This window comes from Anastrepha obliqua, chromosome 1, assembly GCF_027943255.1.
Source record: "Anastrepha obliqua isolate idAnaObli1 chromosome 1, idAnaObli1_1.0, whole genome shotgun sequence".
NCBI lineage: Eukaryota > Metazoa > Arthropoda > Insecta > Diptera > Tephritidae > Anastrepha > Anastrepha obliqua.
Window position 1 is genome coordinate 49,975,157 of NC_072892.1, and position 20,300 is coordinate 49,995,456.

At 36.0% G+C, this 20,300-nt stretch overlaps 2 protein-coding genes across 2 annotated transcripts; one reads left to right on the top strand and one right to left on the bottom strand.

The window, feature by feature from the left end:
• Positions 1 to 11,119: 11,119 nt before the first annotated feature.
• On the bottom strand, positions 11,120 to 11,968 carry LOC129236260 (succinate dehydrogenase cytochrome b560 subunit, mitochondrial). Its single transcript, XM_054870534.1, has 2 exons — positions 11,868 to 11,968; positions 11,120 to 11,810 (listed from the first exon to the last, which is right to left on the bottom strand). Coding segments are annotated over exons 1-2 (525 nt in total). The 5' UTR covers positions 11,870 to 11,968; the 3' UTR covers positions 11,120 to 11,287.
• A 6,929-nt stretch (positions 11,969 to 18,897) lies between these two features.
• Positions 18,898 to 20,046, top strand: LOC129236261 (translationally-controlled tumor protein homolog). Its single transcript, XM_054870535.1, has one exon. It carries the CDS (start codon positions 19,018 to 19,020, stop codon positions 19,534 to 19,536), a length of 519 nt encoding a protein of 172 aa, XP_054726510.1. The 5' UTR covers positions 18,898 to 19,017; the 3' UTR covers positions 19,537 to 20,046.
• The last annotated feature ends 254 nt before the right edge of the window (positions 20,047 to 20,300 follow it).

The window sequence follows — 20,300 nt, forward strand, 5'->3', positions numbered from 1 at the left end:
GACTCACTGTACAAAGGTTGTAAGACAGGACGAATTGATCACAAAACTGCATTCTAAAATTTTTTAGTACCCTTCTTTCCACAACTAAATCTTAAAAGCCCATTTTCGGGTGGCTTGATGTGTCAAATTCATTTTAATCTCATAAAGGCTCTTTGAAAAGTGACGTATAGATGTTAGTAGTGAATAACTTCTAGACGGTACCTTTTTATGTTATCTTTGAAGTTTGTCAAGTAGACAGATGTACAATTTTACACTATAGAACAATGTATTAAAATTATTGAAACTCATTGTGGAAATGGTCGATCTTTAAGAACCATATATCGCTAAATTTGTGATTTTTTCGGTGGAAATAATCATCCGAATGACAATTCAAAGGCAGCATTTCAATAAACTGGTTCTGTCAAGATAGATCAAAAACTCGACGTTCTTCTGAGATTATCGCTGCTGGAGCACAAAATGTTGCTGAAGAACCTTCAACATCGATATCTCAACGCTCTCAATAATTAGGCATTCACGATTGACTGTTTGGCGGAGTTTACTTGTAGCCGTGCTCATGGTGGACATTTTAGATTAGATTAGATTATTTATGACGCTCGCACTTCGACCTCATGGCCTTTTGTGCCCTCTATTCGTTACAGTACCTCATCCTGACCCCATTCCCTTATTAAACTCAAGATGGAGCTGGGTTGGATTGAGCGTATATGCCTTTCTTCTGGCTACAATTGGCCAAGATGTCTCAACCTTCTGCGCGCTATAGTGCTGCATTCCAGGAGAAGGTGCATTGGAGTCTAGTGAGATTGGTCGCAGAAACGAAAAGTAGACCAAATCTCAATCATGTGCAGATGACTTCGCAGTCTGCAGTGGCCTGTGAAAATGCACGTGAGCATTCTCAGTTTATCCTTGTGGAGGGTTATGAGTTTTTTAAACCTCTTTTGATTATACCCTCCCTGTATAGATTTCGCCTAGCTTAACGTCATAATTTGGTGTCAGCTGGCCTCTCTTAGTCTTAAGTCTTCACTCTTAAGCTTCTCCTTGATTGTAGGTTGCCCCATAGCAAGGAAGGGCTCGGATCCTTTTAAAGGTGAGGCCGCAGCTCCTCTCACCAATGCATCCACTATTTCGTTTTTCGTTCCCAGTTATACCCCGTGTTCTGGGTCCCAATTTAGCCGGATGTATTTGCGCGTTCAGTTTCTCGAAGGACCAAGAAAAGATTTCATCTCACAGATAGGACCATGAGTGCCGCCTGACTGTCACTCAGAATGACACAGAATGGCAACTAGCTCCCGGTCTAAGTTTATCTCCGTACATAGACAAATGGCATACATCTCTGATTAGCAAATGCTTGAAAAACTACCCATCGGTACAGAGCGCTAGGTTCTGGGGACGTAAATTCCAGCGTATACCAGGGTACACTCCTGGAATTTCTTTTCAAATGCAGGTCTACTCCAGTTTAAATTGTTGTTCAGTTCCATTCTGAACTTCTTTTCGAATTTGTGCTGAACATTTAAATGGTGTTATTTCACACAAATAATGGTTCAGAGCCGTATTTTGATTGAAATAGTGAAGCCTGAAGGAATCCAAATATTTATATGTTTTATTATAAAACAACATGTAGGCACGTCTTTTGAAGAACTTATATTATATATGACTACCATTTGGTAGCCTCGTGTTTGAAACCTACTATAAAAATATGAAAAAACCCAAAATACCTTTTTAAACAATTATCGAGTTTCCTCTAGAATATGTTTTAGTAGTGCTACTGATTGTATCGCTGCCTTCTAATCAGGGCACCAGGTGGATACCGGTTATGCCGACTTTTCTAAAGCTTTTGATCGGTTTCCCATATAATATTAATTAAAAAATTAGCCTGCATTGGCTTCCACTCAGCCTTCTTGAATTGCATCTCATCCTACTTGCTCAATCGCCATTGCTAAGTTGTCGGCGACAATGTTAGGTTGTTGTTGTTGTAGCAGCATAAAAATTCCCCATACTTACATACGGGGAATCCTGCTGGAGTGGCAGTCCCTGGCCGGATATAAATCCGGGTCGTTTCGCTAACGTACAACCGACTGTCGTGGAAAAGGCGACAATGTTAGGTCTCTTCCTTTCGTTGCTTGCTCTGGGGCTCCGCAAGGTAGTATTCTGGGCCCGCCTTTTTTTTTTTTTTTTGATATTTGCTCTTGCTTCTCGTCAGCAAGATTCCTTCTTTATGCAGATGACGTTAAGATTTATTCGGCGACCACTAGCGATTCTGAATTGATTTATTTAATAATAATTTCATAATTTCATTTCTTTTCGGAAAAACAGGTGAATAATCCTATATTTGTCTGTCATTCTTGATTTGATCCAAGGTGCTGTGAACTATGCGGTGCTTCTTGAGAGGATTTTCTTTAATATTCTGGGCAGAGCTATGCATAATTCGGAATTCTTCCATGTTGGACGCTCAAAATCTCTTTATGCTCAAAATGCTCCTATATCTGGAGCTTTAATTGAGTTTAAAAATTTTAATTATTGAAATTTTTGAATATCTATATATATAAAAATGAAATGATGTTCGTTTGTACGCATTTTTTTGGGCCGATACGAGGCCAATTTTATTCGTTCTTTTTTCATATTATAGGGATCCACTGGGGGAAGGTTTTTAGCAAAAAAAAATTTCTTTTAAATATTTTCTTCATATAAAAAAAGAAAAAATCAAAATATTGTACAAAACAAAACTTGTTCGATTCTTAGATTAAAGTAAGTTTCGAATCGACATTCATTTTATGTGTACAACTTTTTTTGAATTTTTCGTTATTGTATACAGAAATTTCAAATGATTCGAATGAAAATTTTTTTTTTTTTTATTTCTTCCATAAAATATTACACCTGTCGTTAGACAATAAGTAATTTGATTTACAAAAAGATGGAATGAGAGTGATATTGAAGTTCCAATGCCCCCAAGCTCATTTAGAAGAAATATATACATATTATTTAAAAACAAGTGGTTAACAAACAATGACATATACGATTAGTTGACAATTGATTACAAGGATTTTGCAAGATCTGTTGGTGTTTGACGGTTAAGCCGACTTTGGGTAGATTTTTCTTTATTTGGTAGTCTTCTCATCGTAGGATTTGTATGCGTTAATAGTCTATTTATGTGTCTTCTGCTAGCGCTTTGTATTGTTTCATCAATAGTATCGATGTCAAGGTCGCGATGAATATCTGCGTTAGGTATGTACCAAGGTGCATTAGTTAAGGTCCTAAGTATTTATGAAAATAATGTTTCAATTCAATTGAGCAATGCTTTCTTTGACCAATTCTATATGGAAATGAATGCGTTTGCAAACGATGTTTTCGGCTATGAACAAATGTTGGAATCGAATGAAAAAGGAAAGAAACGCGAAATGATAAAAAAAATTCTTGGAAAATTTAAAATGAATGGTGCTTCATTGGAAAAATTCAAAGGTAATAAGAACATACACAAGATAAAGTTAGAATTCGAATTTTTAGATTTATTTTGTTTATTTCTCATTTTTTCAGAAGTACACCACACAACAACTCATTCCAACTCTGATTTTGAAATCCTGTTGGAATTGGTGATCGATAATTTTGTCACTATAATGGTCAATAGAAATTTGCGTGTATCAGACCCTGCATATTATTTACCATATCAACTTTTTATGGAACATATGGACCAAATGAACACAAAAAAATAATTTAGTTTTGTTTTGATTTTTTGCAACATTTTGGTTTTCAGTTAATACAATAAAAACAATACTGTTTTTTCGTGAACACAAAATTCTAAATTTATTACGTTGTTTGTTTAGAATTTTTTTAGAAAAAAAGTAAATTTTTTGGTTTTGAGGAAATTTGTTTATTGTTGCTATTTGTGAAAGCGTAGATATTTGTAAGTATTTGACTATAATCCTAAAAGTTAATGGAATACCACTATGACACATAGAAAACATTTTTTCAAAGGGGTGTTTTTCGAAAATTATAAAACAACTTGTTTTCAAAAATTTTGAAGAAATAAAGTAAAATAAAAAAATTTCGAAAGCATGAAATTTTTTCAAAACCAAATTTTCCTCAAAAAGATAAAAGAAATTTCTTCGAAGAGGTGTTTTTCTAAAATTACAAAAAAAAAATTTTAAAAATTTTAAACAAATAAAATAAAATAAAACTTTTTCAAGGGTATGAAATTTTTTCAAAACAAAATTTTCTGAAAACCAAACAAAATTAAAAAAAAAAATGGTGTTTTCAAAGCATTTCATATTCCACTATTAATAGAGAATACATTTTTTTGAGGGGGTGTTTTTCAAAGCGGAAAAAAATCTTTTTTAACAAATCAATTTAAACTTTTACAAAAGTACGAAATTTTTTCAAGAACAAAATTTTCTCAAAAACGTTAAATTAAAAAAAAATAGTTTTTTCAAAATATTTAATTTTCAGCAATTAACTGAGAAGAAATTTGTTAGAGCGAAGTGTTTTTCAAAACTTCAAAAAACACTTTTTAACCAAAAAAAATAAACCTTTTTTCAAAAACAACAGGAATGATAACATTGCCTAACAATTTCTGCACTTTTGCACAGTCTAAAGAGGCATTGATACAGAGTGTATTTCCAAACATAGTTCAACATTACAAAAACCATGATTGACTCAGCGAAAGAGCAATTTTAGCTGGGAAAAATAAGGACGTCAATGATATAAATTCAGCTATTTTAGATCAAATACCTGGAGACATAGTTGCGTATAAGTCAATGGACACTATTACTGATCAAAATGAGGTCGTAAATTATCCAACTGAATTCTTAAACTCACTCGATTTGCCAGGCTTACCACCTCATAATTTACGATTAAAAATTGGAGCACCGATTATTATGCTGCGCAATAGTAATGTGCCCCGACTTTGCAACGGTACCAAACTCGCTGTGAAGAAGCTAATGGGTATAGTTATCGAAGCAACAATTTTGAAAGGGAAGTACAAAGGAGAAGACATTTTGATACCCTGAATTCCACTGATTCCGGCGGATTTACCATTCGATTTCAAACGTTTGCAGTTCCCTATTCGCCTTGCCTTCGCTATGAGATTTAATAAGGCGCAAGGACAGTCTCTACAAATGTGCGGTATTAATTTAGAATACCCAATTTTTTCTCATGGACAATTGTATGTAGCTTGCTTACGAGTTGGCAAACCATCGTCATTATTCACGCGAAAGATGAAAAAACCAAAAACGTTGTCTACCAAAAAGTGTTACAATAAAGTTCGAATGAAATTGTATCAAAGAATTTGCTTTGTTTCGTATTAATTTTATTCTCTTTCAGCAAATCATTGAATTTATCGTCTAGCGAAGCGGGCGAGGGTACGCTAGTTTATTATAAATAGTTTAATTGTATTTCCGTTTTTAATGCCATTAACCTGCCTTAAAATATGTCCACTTAGCCTAAAATAATCTATTATTATTCATTGGCTTAATAAATAATTAAATAAATAAAGAAAATATAGAACTCCCGGTCGATTTCTATAAAACCCATTTAGAATGCTGGAGACGTCAAGTTAGAGGTATGTAAATACTTAAATACCTAAACTTTTAGTTCTGAATTTAATAATTCTCGCTTTTTAAGGTACTAACCGCATTTATTTGCTTACTTAACTTCAAGCCATGCACTTGGCTTACTTTTGAATTTTAATTGTTTTTTAATTTAATTTTATTTCATTTAAGAAAACAATTTACATAAATTAGAGGGAATTACTCTAGTTATTCTGACATATTTCTAACTAGATTTAACCCGCGGCCCCGCTCGCGTAGGAGTAGTTTTGAGGGATTTAGGATATGATATGTATATATATTATATAATTTCACAGAAAATAATTTTTTATTAATAACCATAATATTACAATACCCGGCATCCGTTGCTATGCCTCGTTGAATAAAATCAAAACAACCAATCAGAAAAACATCAAGAAAAATTATTTTTATTAATTTTCTATCTCAAATCGTTTTTGAACTTTGCATTTGGGTCATAGTTGAACAGCTTATGCGGATTACACAGACCGACAAAATTTAACCAACATTCAGACCCAGAAACCAGACTATATATTTCCGAAGGTTTATGATGCGCTGAATCCATCGAGATATCCTAACCTAAAAGTGCAAAAAACACCGTTTTGCCCATATTTGAGGTTATGTAGCCTTGCAGATGTTTTCTTTCACCAAAATTAAAGGATGGCATCTTTAAAAACAAGCCTTCTTTTTTCAAATGGCGTTTAGTTTGCTCAAATATCATTTTTTTTCGCTGAGATATCGCATTTTGAAATTTTCATGTTTCTAAATTTTCCTACACCTGAAAATCAATTGAGATAACATAGACATGATAGAGTCGATTACTAATTTTCTTGAATTGAGTCTTATTTTTCTTAAAATTTTATCTCACACCATAAGTGTGCTAACTCACCAAACCCCTACACTATCTAACCCACGGGTACCGAGTCACACACAGCCCTAACCCCTAGAAACCACCCCTACCATACCGCAAGCAGGCTAACCCACTTAACCCTGGAGACAGTGAGTTTAGTCACATATCTTTCTTGAAAAAAATCTTATTTTTCTTGATGTCTCATAACACAAGTAGGCTTAACCACTTAACTCCTAATCCACCAACCCCCACGTATCTCCTAATCCCTAGAAACCATCCCTACCAAACCACAAACAATTTAAGCCACCTGACCCTAGGGAAAGCGAGTTAAGCCGCATATTTTTCATGGAATGAGTGTTATTTTACCTGTAATCTCACACCAGAAGCGGTCGAACTTATTAAACTTCTAACTCACCGATCCCCACCTACCCTCTAAACTCCAAATACCACATCTACCTACTAACCAGGTGGTTAGTGTCGTGCGGGGTACCTTCACATGCCGGACATGTGTTTGGTATGTCGGGGTCGATTCTGGATAAGTAGGAGTTTAACCTGCTACAATATCCAGAACGTAATTGTGCCAGTGTGACACGTGTCTCACGAGGAAGCTGGAGTTCTTCATCTGCTGTAGGTGGCGATTGGACTCCGATTACGACATTCACAGGACAGGAGCTTAAGAAGGTGGTGACTGTCTCCCGGTGAATGTCGTTTATTGACTGTCTAAATACTGTCAGGTCCAGTAGATTGCGGTCAGTTTTGTCCTGGATTTCGTCAGCGTAGTCTAAGAGACGTCTCGTGACGTGCCTGGGAGGCGACTCAGGCTCAAGCAGATGTCTGCAGGGGTAAAACCTGCGGTAACATCCCAGCAGGAGCTGCTTGCTGAGCAGTTTGTTATGCTCCATGACTGGGAGCATTTGTGCCTCGTTGTGTAGGTGCTGAACCGGGGACATCAGTAGGCAACCGCTCGCTGTCCGAATGGCAGTATTTTGGCATGTCTGAAGCTTTGTCCACTGCGTGTCACTAGTTCCAGGCGACCAGACACGCGTTGCATAGTTTAGAACCGGCCGATCAATTGCCTTAAATGTCGATAGCAACAGTTCTTTGTCTTTGTCCCAAGTGCTGCCGGCAAGCGATTTGAGGACCTTGTTGGTTTTGGACTTTAGTGGCAATTGCGGTTGTGTCAAAGGTTACACCCAAATTTTGGGGTTGTTTACTGTCGGTATTGGTGTGTCATCGACTTTTACCTTAAGGGACAGTTTGACCTCCTTTGTCCAGGTGGTGAAGAGGGTCGCCGTGGATTTAGTGGGGGAAAGTTGGAAATTCCTCGCAGTGGAAAAGCGAGAAAGGTCGGTGAGGTAGTTGTTCACTTTGGAACACAAGCCATCGATGTCATTGCCCGACGCCATTATCGTACAGTCGTCAGCGTATGAGACCAGGGAAACTCCCGCTGGTGGTTGGGGGCACTTCGAGATATAGAAGTTGAACAGCAAGGGAGAAAGGACAACACCCTGCGGTACACCTTGCTTTATCTTCCTCTGTTTTGATGTTTGATCTCGAAAAGTCACTGACGAGTGACGACCGCTCAGATAGTTTGCGGACCACCTCTTCAGCCCTGGCGGGAGTGTCGACTGATAAATATCATCTAGTAGCGGGGAATGGCTGACTGTGTCGAAAGCCTTCTTCAGGTCCAACGCTACTAGGACAGTCCTCTCGCAGGGGCGGTTTTGGTTAAGCCCGCGATTTATCTGGGCGTTTATGGCGGTGGGTGCAGTGGTGGTGCTATGCACTCGTCGGAAGCCGTGCTGATGTGGGGCTGGGGCCAGGTGTTTCATGAAGAGTGGGAGTAGGAGGGCTTCAAGTGTCTTCACTACTGGGGAAAGGAGAGTTATCGGACGATAAGATTCCCCTTGGTTGGCGGGTTTCCCAGGCTTCAGTAGTGGGACCACTCTCCCTGCTTTCCACTTGTCAGGGATGATGAGAGTGGCCAGGGACAGATTGAAGACCCTTGTGAAAAATCCTATATTACTTCCAAAGGTCCCAGGTGCTTCAGCATCAGCGCGTTTAGTCCGTCAAGGCCAATGGCATTGGATGTTTTCGATTTGTTGATGGCCCCCTGAACCTCATCACCGGAGAAAGTAAGTGGCGCACTGTCGTTCGTCAGTTTATGCAGCCTTCTGGTAGCACGACGCTTGGATCTGTCGGCCGGAGGATGCAGTATAAAATCCGGCTAAAATAGCTCGCGCATCTCTTCGGGTCCGACGAAGTACAACCGTTGAAGGTGATGGTCACCTTGTCGTTGTGCTTCGTCGGGTTCGACAGGGACCTAACGGTGGACCAGAGCTTACTCACCCCAGAGGTGCTCAACCCATTTAATCCGCTTGTGTTGGCTACCAGTTGGCGGATCTCCAAATTGATATCCCTTAAGCGGGGATCCCCGGGATCGGCCTGGCGTAGGTGGTTATGTGGTATATTGTTTCTGTGTATATTTGGCGTCTTCGACATTTGTCGTTAGTTAAAATCGGATCTTTGATTATGCATTTTTGATAGCTTTTGGTGATTACTTGATCTTGAACGGTGATTATGAATCCTTCCGCTTGAGGATGAAGATCTCTTCTATGAAGCCAAGGTATAACTGTTCATTTTGTCAATACTTGGGTATTCTATAATGAATAGTTATACCTTTTGAAGTTTGGATATTTGGAAGGTTTTGGAAATCAATGAATTTTCTTCCTCCTTCTAGTCTTGGTATTGTAAGTCTTTGTGTGCATGAGTTGGGGTGAAGTTTTCTATATTTGGTAAATTGTCTTCTTGTTGTTCTTTCTTCCTTTTTTTGAGCCGCTTCAACTTGCACGCTTTCGCTCTTAAAAAATAAAAGCATTGCATTTTCCAAAGCCAGAAAAAAGTCAGAGTAAATAAAAAATTATAAATAGTTTTATTAACAGGCTTATTAAATGAAAAATATATATTTTGTAATAAGCGTTAATGCATACATATACAAGAATTGATTGTAATAAGATATTTTTGCAAGGAAAAAATAAGCCCGTGAGGTTCTGTACACTAGACAGGGCTAGTTTACTGGGGCGGCAGCCTTTGGTGGGGAAGACCCGAGTCATTCCGGTAACACAGAACCGGCTGCCATGGGAATGGAAGTCAATAATAACACTGTGCTTGGATTTTCAACTATTGTTCTAGGGTTTTGATAGTTGATCTAATATAGTTGGGGTCTTCTGAGTTCAATAGCTTTTCCAGTTTTGTCAGATTATATCGAGTTTTCGAGAAAACACATTAATCAATTATACCTGTGGAAACTATATATATAACTTGCTCGTTTCTTCGTATATTTTAAATGCATACAAATTTAAATAGTTAAAGTTTCAAAATGTATAGTGCAAAAATTATAATGAGCTCTCAACGCTCTGAAGGGAAATTTTCAAAGACCGTTTGTTTACATTCTAACAAACGGGGGCGCCATTTAAAGTCCCCAATTAAGTAAGATCAACAATAAAAGTATTTGATGTGTTGACGCTTCCAATATAGAACCACTGAGGTAGTTGTTGTGGTGGCATTCCAACAGAAACGCATGTTGTTGTTGTAGCAGTTTGTCAAGCCCTGGCGGACGCTATGAAGTCAGCGGCCAGCGTCATCAATCTCACCTAACGGTATGCCCAAGAAACATGTTGTCTCGACGGGGTGGATTCAAAGGCACAGAGGTGTTAGATGAGTGGGTAACAAAAATTACTTGATGAACATGATGCTTCATGCTCTTTAACAAGAAACATACACGCCTCACTATATAGGTGGTGTTCGGGTGACATCAGAAGTCATCCCGTCACAGATCTGAGTACGATTTCGGGCGAACTGTCGAAGTTGACACCCAGTAACTTTGGGTTGTTGAAAGTCGAAAAGGGTTTGTTTGTTTGTTTAACAGTATCATGGACTTGTTCTTATGTCCTCGTTATAAACAGCGTCATCGTAGATGTAATAGGAAAAGAGTGCTAGGCTCCATGCATAACAATTGTCAGAGTTTACTTATCCTCCTCTGTTTAAACGTTTGATCTTAAAATATTACGAATGATTGCCAATGACACGGATAATTCGCCGACCACCTTGTTGTTGTTGTTATATGAGCATGAACATTATCCATACGTGAACGGGGAATGTTGCAGGAGTGGCAGTCCTTGGCCAGATATAAATCCATAGGTAGAGTGAGGTGATTCGTGAAAAATGCAAGTAGTAAGACGTAAAGTGTCTTCACTTCTTGAGAAAGGAGAATATCGGACGACATGACTTCTCTTGGTTGGCAAGTGTTTTTGCTTTCCTGGCGGTGGTGGTGGGCATATACTTCAGGACCGGGGTTGAACTAATGCTAGCCCGGATCAACCATGCCGCTAAATGTTGCTTCAGAGTCGAGTGACTGACTTCACCGAACTAAACAGAGTTAGTCCACTTACGTGGGCGCTCGTGGTTAAAACAAAAAAAAACATAATAAATATCACGAACATAATTTTAAGTATGTATGTACGTCCACAATAGGTGATATATTATCTCCGATGATAATGGAGAATGATTAACTTTTAAACTCTACACCATTTCTTTCCAGCCTCGGATTTTGATGCGGAGAGCGTAACTCAGCTTGCAGTGAAGAAACAGTAATTTTATTTGCATATGTATTTATATGGATGTATATATACACTGTTCTTTTCATTGCATAACTTAACAATTTGGTTCAGTTGCATTTTAATTATAAAAAATGCCACCTTTCATTATCGTTTATTTATTATAGGATCACTTTAATTTCTCAATAATTCATTATTATTTTAAGTAAACTCTCGGCGCCGTAAGGTAAAATCGAATAAAAAATCGTATAAATTATACCTTAGGTATGTGTTTACAAACATGCCAAGATAGCTGACAGTACGAAGCTAATACCAAGGGTTACATAACCTGTCAAGTAGACCTCAGTGATTTTAAGAAAACGGCCAGTATCCCATAATAAATGGCGAACGCCGCAGCAACTGTGAAAAGCCAATGGAAAGGCCAAGGCAAACTTAAGTGCAACCAAAGTCGCAGAACCTAAATGCAGACCCTCAATAATAGTAACGTAGTGCGAAATATCATGCGAAGACATCAATGCACCCAAACCCAAGGCCCAAGCATAGCCGGTCAACGCAAAGCCTGTGCCGCGATGTGTAATGGACAACATTGATGTCAACTGTGGCTTATAGATGGTCAAATGTGGAGATAATTCACGTCCAAGACGTTGATTTTTCTCGTCAAATGTTTCCGTCTGAATCGCTTCACTTGCAGATACCACTTTCAAAGTGACTTGACGAGCCGGAACAGCAACCTGCATCTTTTGAATGCCTTGACGCAAGGCAGACGAACGAATAAGCGAACGAGTTATGGCATACCTGTATAGTGAAATGCAAATAAATTTACTAATATCAACTATTATTCACTGTGCTTACATTTTTGCAACTTTGATCCAACTTTGCTCAAATCTGTCTGTCCACTTTGCCTTTGCTGTCAATTTGATTAATGCTTGTTCTTCTCATCATACTAACCACCGTTCACAGTGAACGAAAACATTGCTGTAAGAAGAGGAGCCGCACTTCTGATCAATGATGCCATGCCTGGGAAAAAAATATCAAAAAAGCAAAAACTTACATGTTTTCCCCTTTTTCGAACATGAGAATCGTATTTTAGAACACTTTAACAAACCAATTATACAAAATCAAATAAGAGCCCGGACTGAACTCTACATGCCTACACACATTTTATTAAAATTAGTTTGAACTATCCGAACTTAGGTAATTCTTATTTGCTTAAAAATTTCTGTTATATAGGAGGTGGGCTCTCCAATACCAACCTACATTGTTTCCAACCAAGTTTTTTTGAATAGTATTCATTTTTGCTCGAGTTATCGTCCGCACGAACACGGTACGAACTTAAAAATACAAGAAACTACAGTCTCGCTACGTTCTTCTGACGAAACTAGGAAACTTCAACAAACAAAACTAATTGCTTCTTAATTTTTGTAATTGGTTTTTACTGGGTAAATTTTCGTAACCAAGTTTTGTTAACGAAACGGACCAGTACTACAACTTGTGTTTATACCTTTTCTCCTACCGCTTCTACAATAAATACTTGAACGACATTCACCATGCTAAGCCCGATGATTAAATTATACAGATGAAGTAACAAGAACAGTACAAGGTATTTGGCACTACTTATTGGAAGTGTGTAAAAAAATATTACCCTTTTTCGCTATTAAATGCGCAATTACTTTATTTTTTGTATATGTGATTAAAAATTACTTCTGAAGATATTTCCAACTATGAAAAATAACTAATTTTAAGTATATTAAAGAATGGTTTTTTAATCATATTAAATATGAGCTAACCAATTTTGTGGATTACGCTTGTATTAAGTATTGAAAAACAAACACTAGCTGTAACAAAAGGGCTTTAAAGATTTCACAGCATGTGTTATAAATAATAATTTTTAATATCCTAGTTATAAAATTTCACACTTTTAAAAGTGAAGTGATATTTTAAATCCGTCAAATAAATATACCGCCGTAAAAAAATTTAATTTACACAAAGATAAGCAATTTCAAACGAAGATAACGAGACCATTTACGTTGGAAAGATCCATATCCACGTATTCTTGATAAAACGTCCAACTACGGATTCAAAACACTCTAATAGTAAAAGGTTAGGTTAGGTAAAAACATCTATCAAAATAGTGAAACTAATGAAAAGATTTTTCACATTCCCATGGCAGCCGGTTCTACGTTACCGGAATGACTCGGGTTTTTCCCGACCAAGGGCTGCCGCCCCAGAAAACTAGCCCTGTCTAGTGTACCGCATCCCAAAAGATTTTTCACAAGTAATTCCACAACGACTTACAGCAATTAAATATATGAGATCCATTACAAGAAAATCGGTAATGCTATTACGACTAAATGAAATAAAATTAGTTAGTAATTTTTAAGATTATTCGATTATACGAACCTATTGTTAGACAAGCACTTACTTAAAGAATCTGCGTGGAAAAAAATAGGTTTTTGTTTTACATTTATTGTAAAGTATGCTTCATGGCTGTGGAATAAAATCTTAAATAAATAAATATCACTTCCAATAAATAAAAAAAGAAAAATTAAGCTCGCAAACTCGCCCGAACAAATCTATGTCTCTATCAGTTCACATTTTTTTGCAAAGTGTACAGCATGACTTACTACTGCGGACAAAAAGTAAGGTGAATTTATTTGTCAAACTTCGCGGGATTAAAATTTCGCTCTAGTTATTTTTTTCATGAGTTGGCACCACTGTTAATAACATCTGGGCCAACTTTCATATGAATGTCATTATCAGTAATATATTTACGCTTGTGTTTACAACCCGCCAAAGAGTGCATTTTTCGATTTTTACATTATTTATGATTTTCACAATGTCTGATTTGATTGAGCAGAGAAGTGCCATCAAATTTTGTTTGCGGAATGAAATTTCGGCTGCGGAAACGTTTAGCATGTTGCAGAATGCATTTGGTGATTCGACCATGTCGCAGAAAAATGCTTAGTGGTACAAAAACTTCAAAGAGGTTCGAGAACGTGTTGAAGGCTTGGAGCGCTCCGGAAGACCATCGACGTCAACAGATGACCAACACGTCAATAAAGTGAAGGAGTTAGTGCTCAAAAATCGTCGGGTGACTGTTAAAGACCTTACTGATGTGATCGGAATATCAGAAGGATCTGTGAAAACCATTTTGAAAGACCATTTGGGCCTACGAAAAGTCAAACCTCGTTGGTTTCGTTTTCAAGGGGATTGAGTTTGATGTACACGAATAAATAAAGATTTTTCATTTTTTAGTATGCATGTCTAATTTTTTATTCACAACTAAATGACATTTCACATATATTTTTTCACAAAAATTCAAACGGAAAATTAAAGAAACAAAGTTGCAAGCAAATAATTTGAATAACATGAATCCAGAGAAACACATGAAACATGCAACGCAGAAAGAAAACATTGTTGTGTGCAAAGCAGTCGAATGTTGGAGAAAGCTGTCTTATAACCTCATCTATTGATTGCGTCATAGTTAAATCCCAATTGCAGGATTTAACTAAAAACTATTTTTTATAAACTTCGATAGCAACATTTGCAATAAAATGTAGCAAAGTCGGTGCACTTCGCCTGTATAATTTTCCTTTGGATGGCAAATTGCTTGTATTCACAATGGTAGATTAATTTGCCTACTACCATTAGTTGATTAAAAGGATTATCCGGGACCAAAGATTCTATAAAAAATATATTTTCGCATGAAATTCTGTTAGTTGCGATATATAATTTTATTTCTAACCTTAGGTTTAGAAACATGCTAATCCAACAGCTGTAAGGATTGTAGCAACAAGTGCTACATAGCCACTCGTATAAATTCCTTGCAATGAGAGGAAGTTCCCAGTTTCCCATACCAAAATTCTCGTACTAGCGCAACAGTGGTAAGCAAATGGAAAAGCAATCATAAATTTTAAAATAAATAAAGAAGTTGAGCTTAATTGCAATCCATCCAACATTGTAACAAAATGCGCATTATCGTGCGATGATATTAAAGCGCCTATACCCAGTCCCCAAGTATACATGCTAACTAAAACTGAACTCGCCCTATTTGTTATAGATAACACCGAAGTCAATTGCGGTTTGTAAATACTCAAGTGGGGTGACAAAAATCTTCTTAGACGTTGATTTTTCTCCTCGTGTGTTTCAGTTTTTCTGGGTTTTATAATCTTCATTTGGCGAATGAATGTTGGTTGAATAATTCGAAGACTTTTTTGAAATACATTAAAACGGATATAATTATACTGTAATATATTCCTGAAAGTAAAAATATTAATATTTGCACACTTTTACTGAAAAAGTTATATAGTTACATTTTGGAAAATCTTTGGTACAGCTGGTATAAAGCCGTTTTTAATAGAATGATTGCTTTTCTATGACAAACTTCGATATTTAAATTTTTATATGAATATTCTACAGTTGTTCAGTGTTGAGCAACTAAAGCAAATGAATTACATTTGTTTTGTATTATTATGGTGCATGACGTAAACGGTTGTCGGAACCGCGAAAAACAAAGTAACGGTGTTCGGAAGGCGCCATTTTCTGTATTCTATTCGCCTTGGATATGAACGATATTCGTGAAGGCGATTAAGGATCACGGCGAATTGATTGCTACTACATTTAATGAATGCGCCTTGGCCATGCCGAAATGCAAAAAATTGGCAAGTTTCTGCTTTTGCGTTCGGCAAGTGCGGCAAAAATGACAACTGTTTAAAGAAGAACAATTTTGTATCGCGCATACTGTATCTGTGGTGTTTTTATTACACCAAATTAATTGCAGAAAATAAATGGATTTGAAATTCATTGAGTCAGTTCAAATGAACCCTTATCTTTTCAATAAAGGCTGGAAAGAGTATAGAAAAGGCGAGCCCTAATAAAGTGCTCCTGAAAAATTAATGTGTGTCTGATCTCAAAATTATGGTCGCACTCACCGACTACGACTATCTTAAATTCTATTAAAACCTTTTTCGCTTCAATAAGCATTAATTTTATAAGGGAAAACTTTAGTATAATGTATATCGCTTTGAAAAAAACGTTAAAACGGGAGGATAGAGGGGTGTATCCCCATCTTAAAACTGAAAACCGAACCTGACGGAGGCTTATAGTTTTAAAGTAATTTAATGTTAAAGTTAAGGCGAATTTATTATAGGTGATAGCAAACACATATAGGTAAAACCCTACATGTATTTGTTGTTGCGTTTGGTCCAAGCATCACGTCAACGTACAATCGCAAATATAAACATACGAATGTAAACATACCAATAAATACAAGCAAAGCATATCATTTTGACGTAAGCCATACCTACGGCGAAAAATTCAGCTAGGTGAATGCTGTCACCTTAATAAATCCACCTTGGTTAAAGTTCTCTAATTTAGCGAAAAGTTGGTGTTGCCATACGCCTGAAATAAAAACGAAATTCGTATGCAGGGATGATCAGTGGAATGTTAATTTAAAACTGCAGTATTTTTTGCTGTAATTTAAAATTGAGAAGTATTTTTGAAAATAAATATATACAACTCATTTACACTTAAAAACAATGATATTAGCGTATCACAAAAAGTAATAAGGTAATTAAAATTAAATTAAATTAATTAACACAGTATTTTTGCGTAGAACTCCTTTTCGCGTGGGCGGCCTTCGGCCGAAAGGAGTTCTACGCAAAAATACTGTGGATTGCGTAGACGGAGTTGGACTGATGAGGGTTATTTTTTTGAAGCGCGGCCGAAGGCCGCCTACGCGATAAAGAGTTCCACGCAAAAATACTGTGTTAATTAATTTAATTTAATTTTAATTACTTTATTATTTTTTGTGATACGCTTAATATCATTGTTTTTAAGTTCAAATGAGTTGTATGTTTATATTTTCAAATTTATTTCTCAACTTTAAATTACTTCGTTTTCATTTCAGGTGTATGGCAACACCAACTTTTCGCTAAATTATAGAACTTTAACATTAAATTACTTAAAAACTATAAGCCTCCGACAGGTTCTGTTTTCAGTTTTAAGATGGGGATACACCCCTCTATCACCCCCTTTTTACCGTTTTTTCCAAAGCGATAGACATTATACTAAATTCTAGCCGAAAATTTAATAATTGCTTTTACGACAAGAACGTCTGTTTTGTATTTAGCAATATTTTCAATATGCACCACGGTGCGTTATACATACCCCGTCAGTTAAATTGATGATGCGTTGACGCAACGGTTGAACAGAACCATTGTGGCACCCTATTACAAACGATGAAATGACATTTACTTGTTAAATATTCTATTACAATTCGCCTTGAATCTATTACACACTAATAAATTACAATACTTCATTCTTGTACTAACTTCATATTACTTCAAGAACGATAGAACACAAGTGTTGGCATTTACACATTTTATGGAATTTACAGCTTCTACCACTGCTATCACATATTTAAAAAAACTACCGAAATTTTACTTAATTAAAACTATTAGCTTAATTTAGCAAAATGTTACTTTCATACAAGTTGAACAGCTAATTTTCTCTTGAATATGAATTTAAATTTATTGTGCATATTGTGTTAGTTGAGCTGAGGATGCTGAAAAATTGTTCTCAGTAATGAAAGTAGTTATATCTCCCAAGAGAAATCGTCTTAAGCAGCGTTTATGGGTCTTAAATGCGCTTTTAGAACTTCCGAACATTGCTTTTTTCGAAATATGTTCATGGTGCCGCATTTATTAAATATTGTTGTTCTTGTTGTAAAATATTTTATCAATTCATACTTTTGAAAGCAGTGTAATTATATAACATTTTGAGCGATATGTGGTGAGAAGTCGGCTTGTTGCTGCTCTAACGCAGTGAAAAATATAATTTTCATTAGAGAAAATTGTGATTTTCAAAATACTTGCGTGTCTTCGAAAGATCTTATACAAATTTATCTCAAATTTAAATTTGTTGATGTAACTTTACATGTCAATAAAAATGTAAATAATAATGCATACTCTAACTTTTTTATAATTATAATGCATTGAATTGCCGAACAATACGATTAAATAAATAGTCTACCACACTGTTATAATACGTTCAGATATATATTACATAAGTAGATCAACTACTTTTTCGTGCTTAACTCCCAATCCGTAATTAAAAAGAGAGATTACCCATACAAAATTTTCTCTCCCGAAATCTGAGATTATTAAATAATCCTAGATTATTACCGTACATTTTTACATACAACCCTGTGTTTTCTGTGTAATATATCATTATTTTTACAAATGTAAAAAAAATGTCAAAGTAAAAATTAAATAAAATGGATGCCGGCAAAGAAAAATGGTTTTTAGACATAATTCTAATAGAATTTTTGGTAGGTATTATTAACCATGCATTCATATAACAGAAACAAACGTGTTTCCATAAACGCTTTGTCCTCTTTTTACTTATTATAAAATGTAATATCGAATTTTGAATGTGTATTACTGCCATAATTTTTTAGTTGACGGATTTCCCCCAACTGTTTATTACTAGCAGCCAATTGCGCATTCAATTAGCTACTACTTCTTCTTGTATTTTCTTCATATCGTTAATATTAATTAAATAAACCCAAAACTCAAAAATATTCCCCTAAACCAATTTCTATGAAAAAAAAAAAAAACCTTTCAAAGCTAATTGACAATTTTGGAGGTAATCTTCCTTACGTGAACTGGCAGATTAATTTTGTGGATTTTTGCTATTTACTGCATATGTGAACGTACTTTTAGAGAGCTTCGAGAATTTTTATTATTAAAGTACCACTAATTTCGATTCTGAAGTGACAACACTGCCCTGAACATCCAACTCTGTGTGTGTTTCTCAAATTCCAATTTCTATTATTATCACTCTATTACTTTTAGTTATTTTGTGGCAACACTTCGTGTCCATCCTTTCTTTTTGTTGTTTGCTGTGAACGTGAGCGCGTGGCTCGGTGTGACTAATTTTGTGTAAAAGTCGGGAGTCTCGAATTTTCCTAGTTTTTCAAACCGAAAGAACAACTGTAAATATGAAGATCTACAAGGATATCATCACTGGTGACGAAATGTTCGCCGATACCTATAAAATGAAACTGGTAGATGAAGTTATTTACGAAGTTTACGGTAAACTAGTAACCCGTTCTCATGGAGAAATTAATATCGAAGGCTTCAACCCATCGGCTGAGGAGGCCGATGAGGGCACCGATTCCGCCGTCGAGTCTGGCGTCGATGTGGTCTTAAATCATCGCCTGCAGGAGTGCTTCGCATTCGGTGACAAAAAGTCGTTCACACTCTACCTCAAAGACTACATGAAGAAGGTGCTGGCCAAGTTAGAGGAAAACGCCCCTGACCAAGTTGATGTTTTCAAGACCAACATGAACAAGGTAATGAAAGAAATCCTTGGACGTTTCAAAGACTTGCAATTCTACACCGGAGAATCAATGGACTGCGATGGTATGGTAGCCATGTGTGAATACCGTGAAATCGACGGTGCAAGCACACCCGTGCTCATGTTCTTCAAGCATGGACTAGACGAAGAGAAGTGTTAAAAAACAAACACCATAAGAAAGATTCACACCACACATATACACTAATTATTTTTTTGTTTAGTAAATACCGATTAGTTGCAATTGTAATGATTCACTTGACATATTTGTTGTGATCAGACACGAATTTAAGATTGTATCACTTGGAACTTGCTGCTATATATTTCGTCAAACTTTGAATATTATAAACTGTACAACCATAGTGCTGATCATTATAAAACTAAAAACAATTATGTATTTCATTTTTATACGAAATGTTAAGGAAACACTTCTTCTCATGTACGTTAATAACATAGCTTGTTCTATTAAAGGCGGCTATGACAGTCTAGTAAATATTGATAAATTCAATTTGCAGCATATACTCGAGAAATTTTTTACATACATATTTTGGTTTTTTTTTTATTAATTTGTTTAAGTAAAAAAGCAACAAGCGAAAAATACGCTTTGTAAAAAAATAAAAAAATACGCAAAAGAACGTTACGGACAAATTAAAGAAAAACCATAAACAAAAAAGTTGACTTCTCATTTCTTGCCAAATGTGTGTTGATACATAACCTCAAAAATATAATTAGGTCGTTGGCAAAAATCTTGATCTTGTATGCAATCGTCGGTGAAAACGCTCGTCATAGTTGCAGTATACAGCAGCGTAACAAAATGGCGTTCAAAAAAATCTTCGATTTTCGTTAAAGACAAGAGGAAAAATACATCTAACATTTAGAACTTACCTGTGTTGATAAATTTGCACAGCAAATTTAGGAAGGTCATTG

Coding starts and splice junctions, on each gene's coding strand:
- LOC129236261 (XM_054870535.1), top strand. CDS start 19,018: ATGAAGATCTACAAGGATATCATCACTGGTGACGAAATGTTCGCCGAT.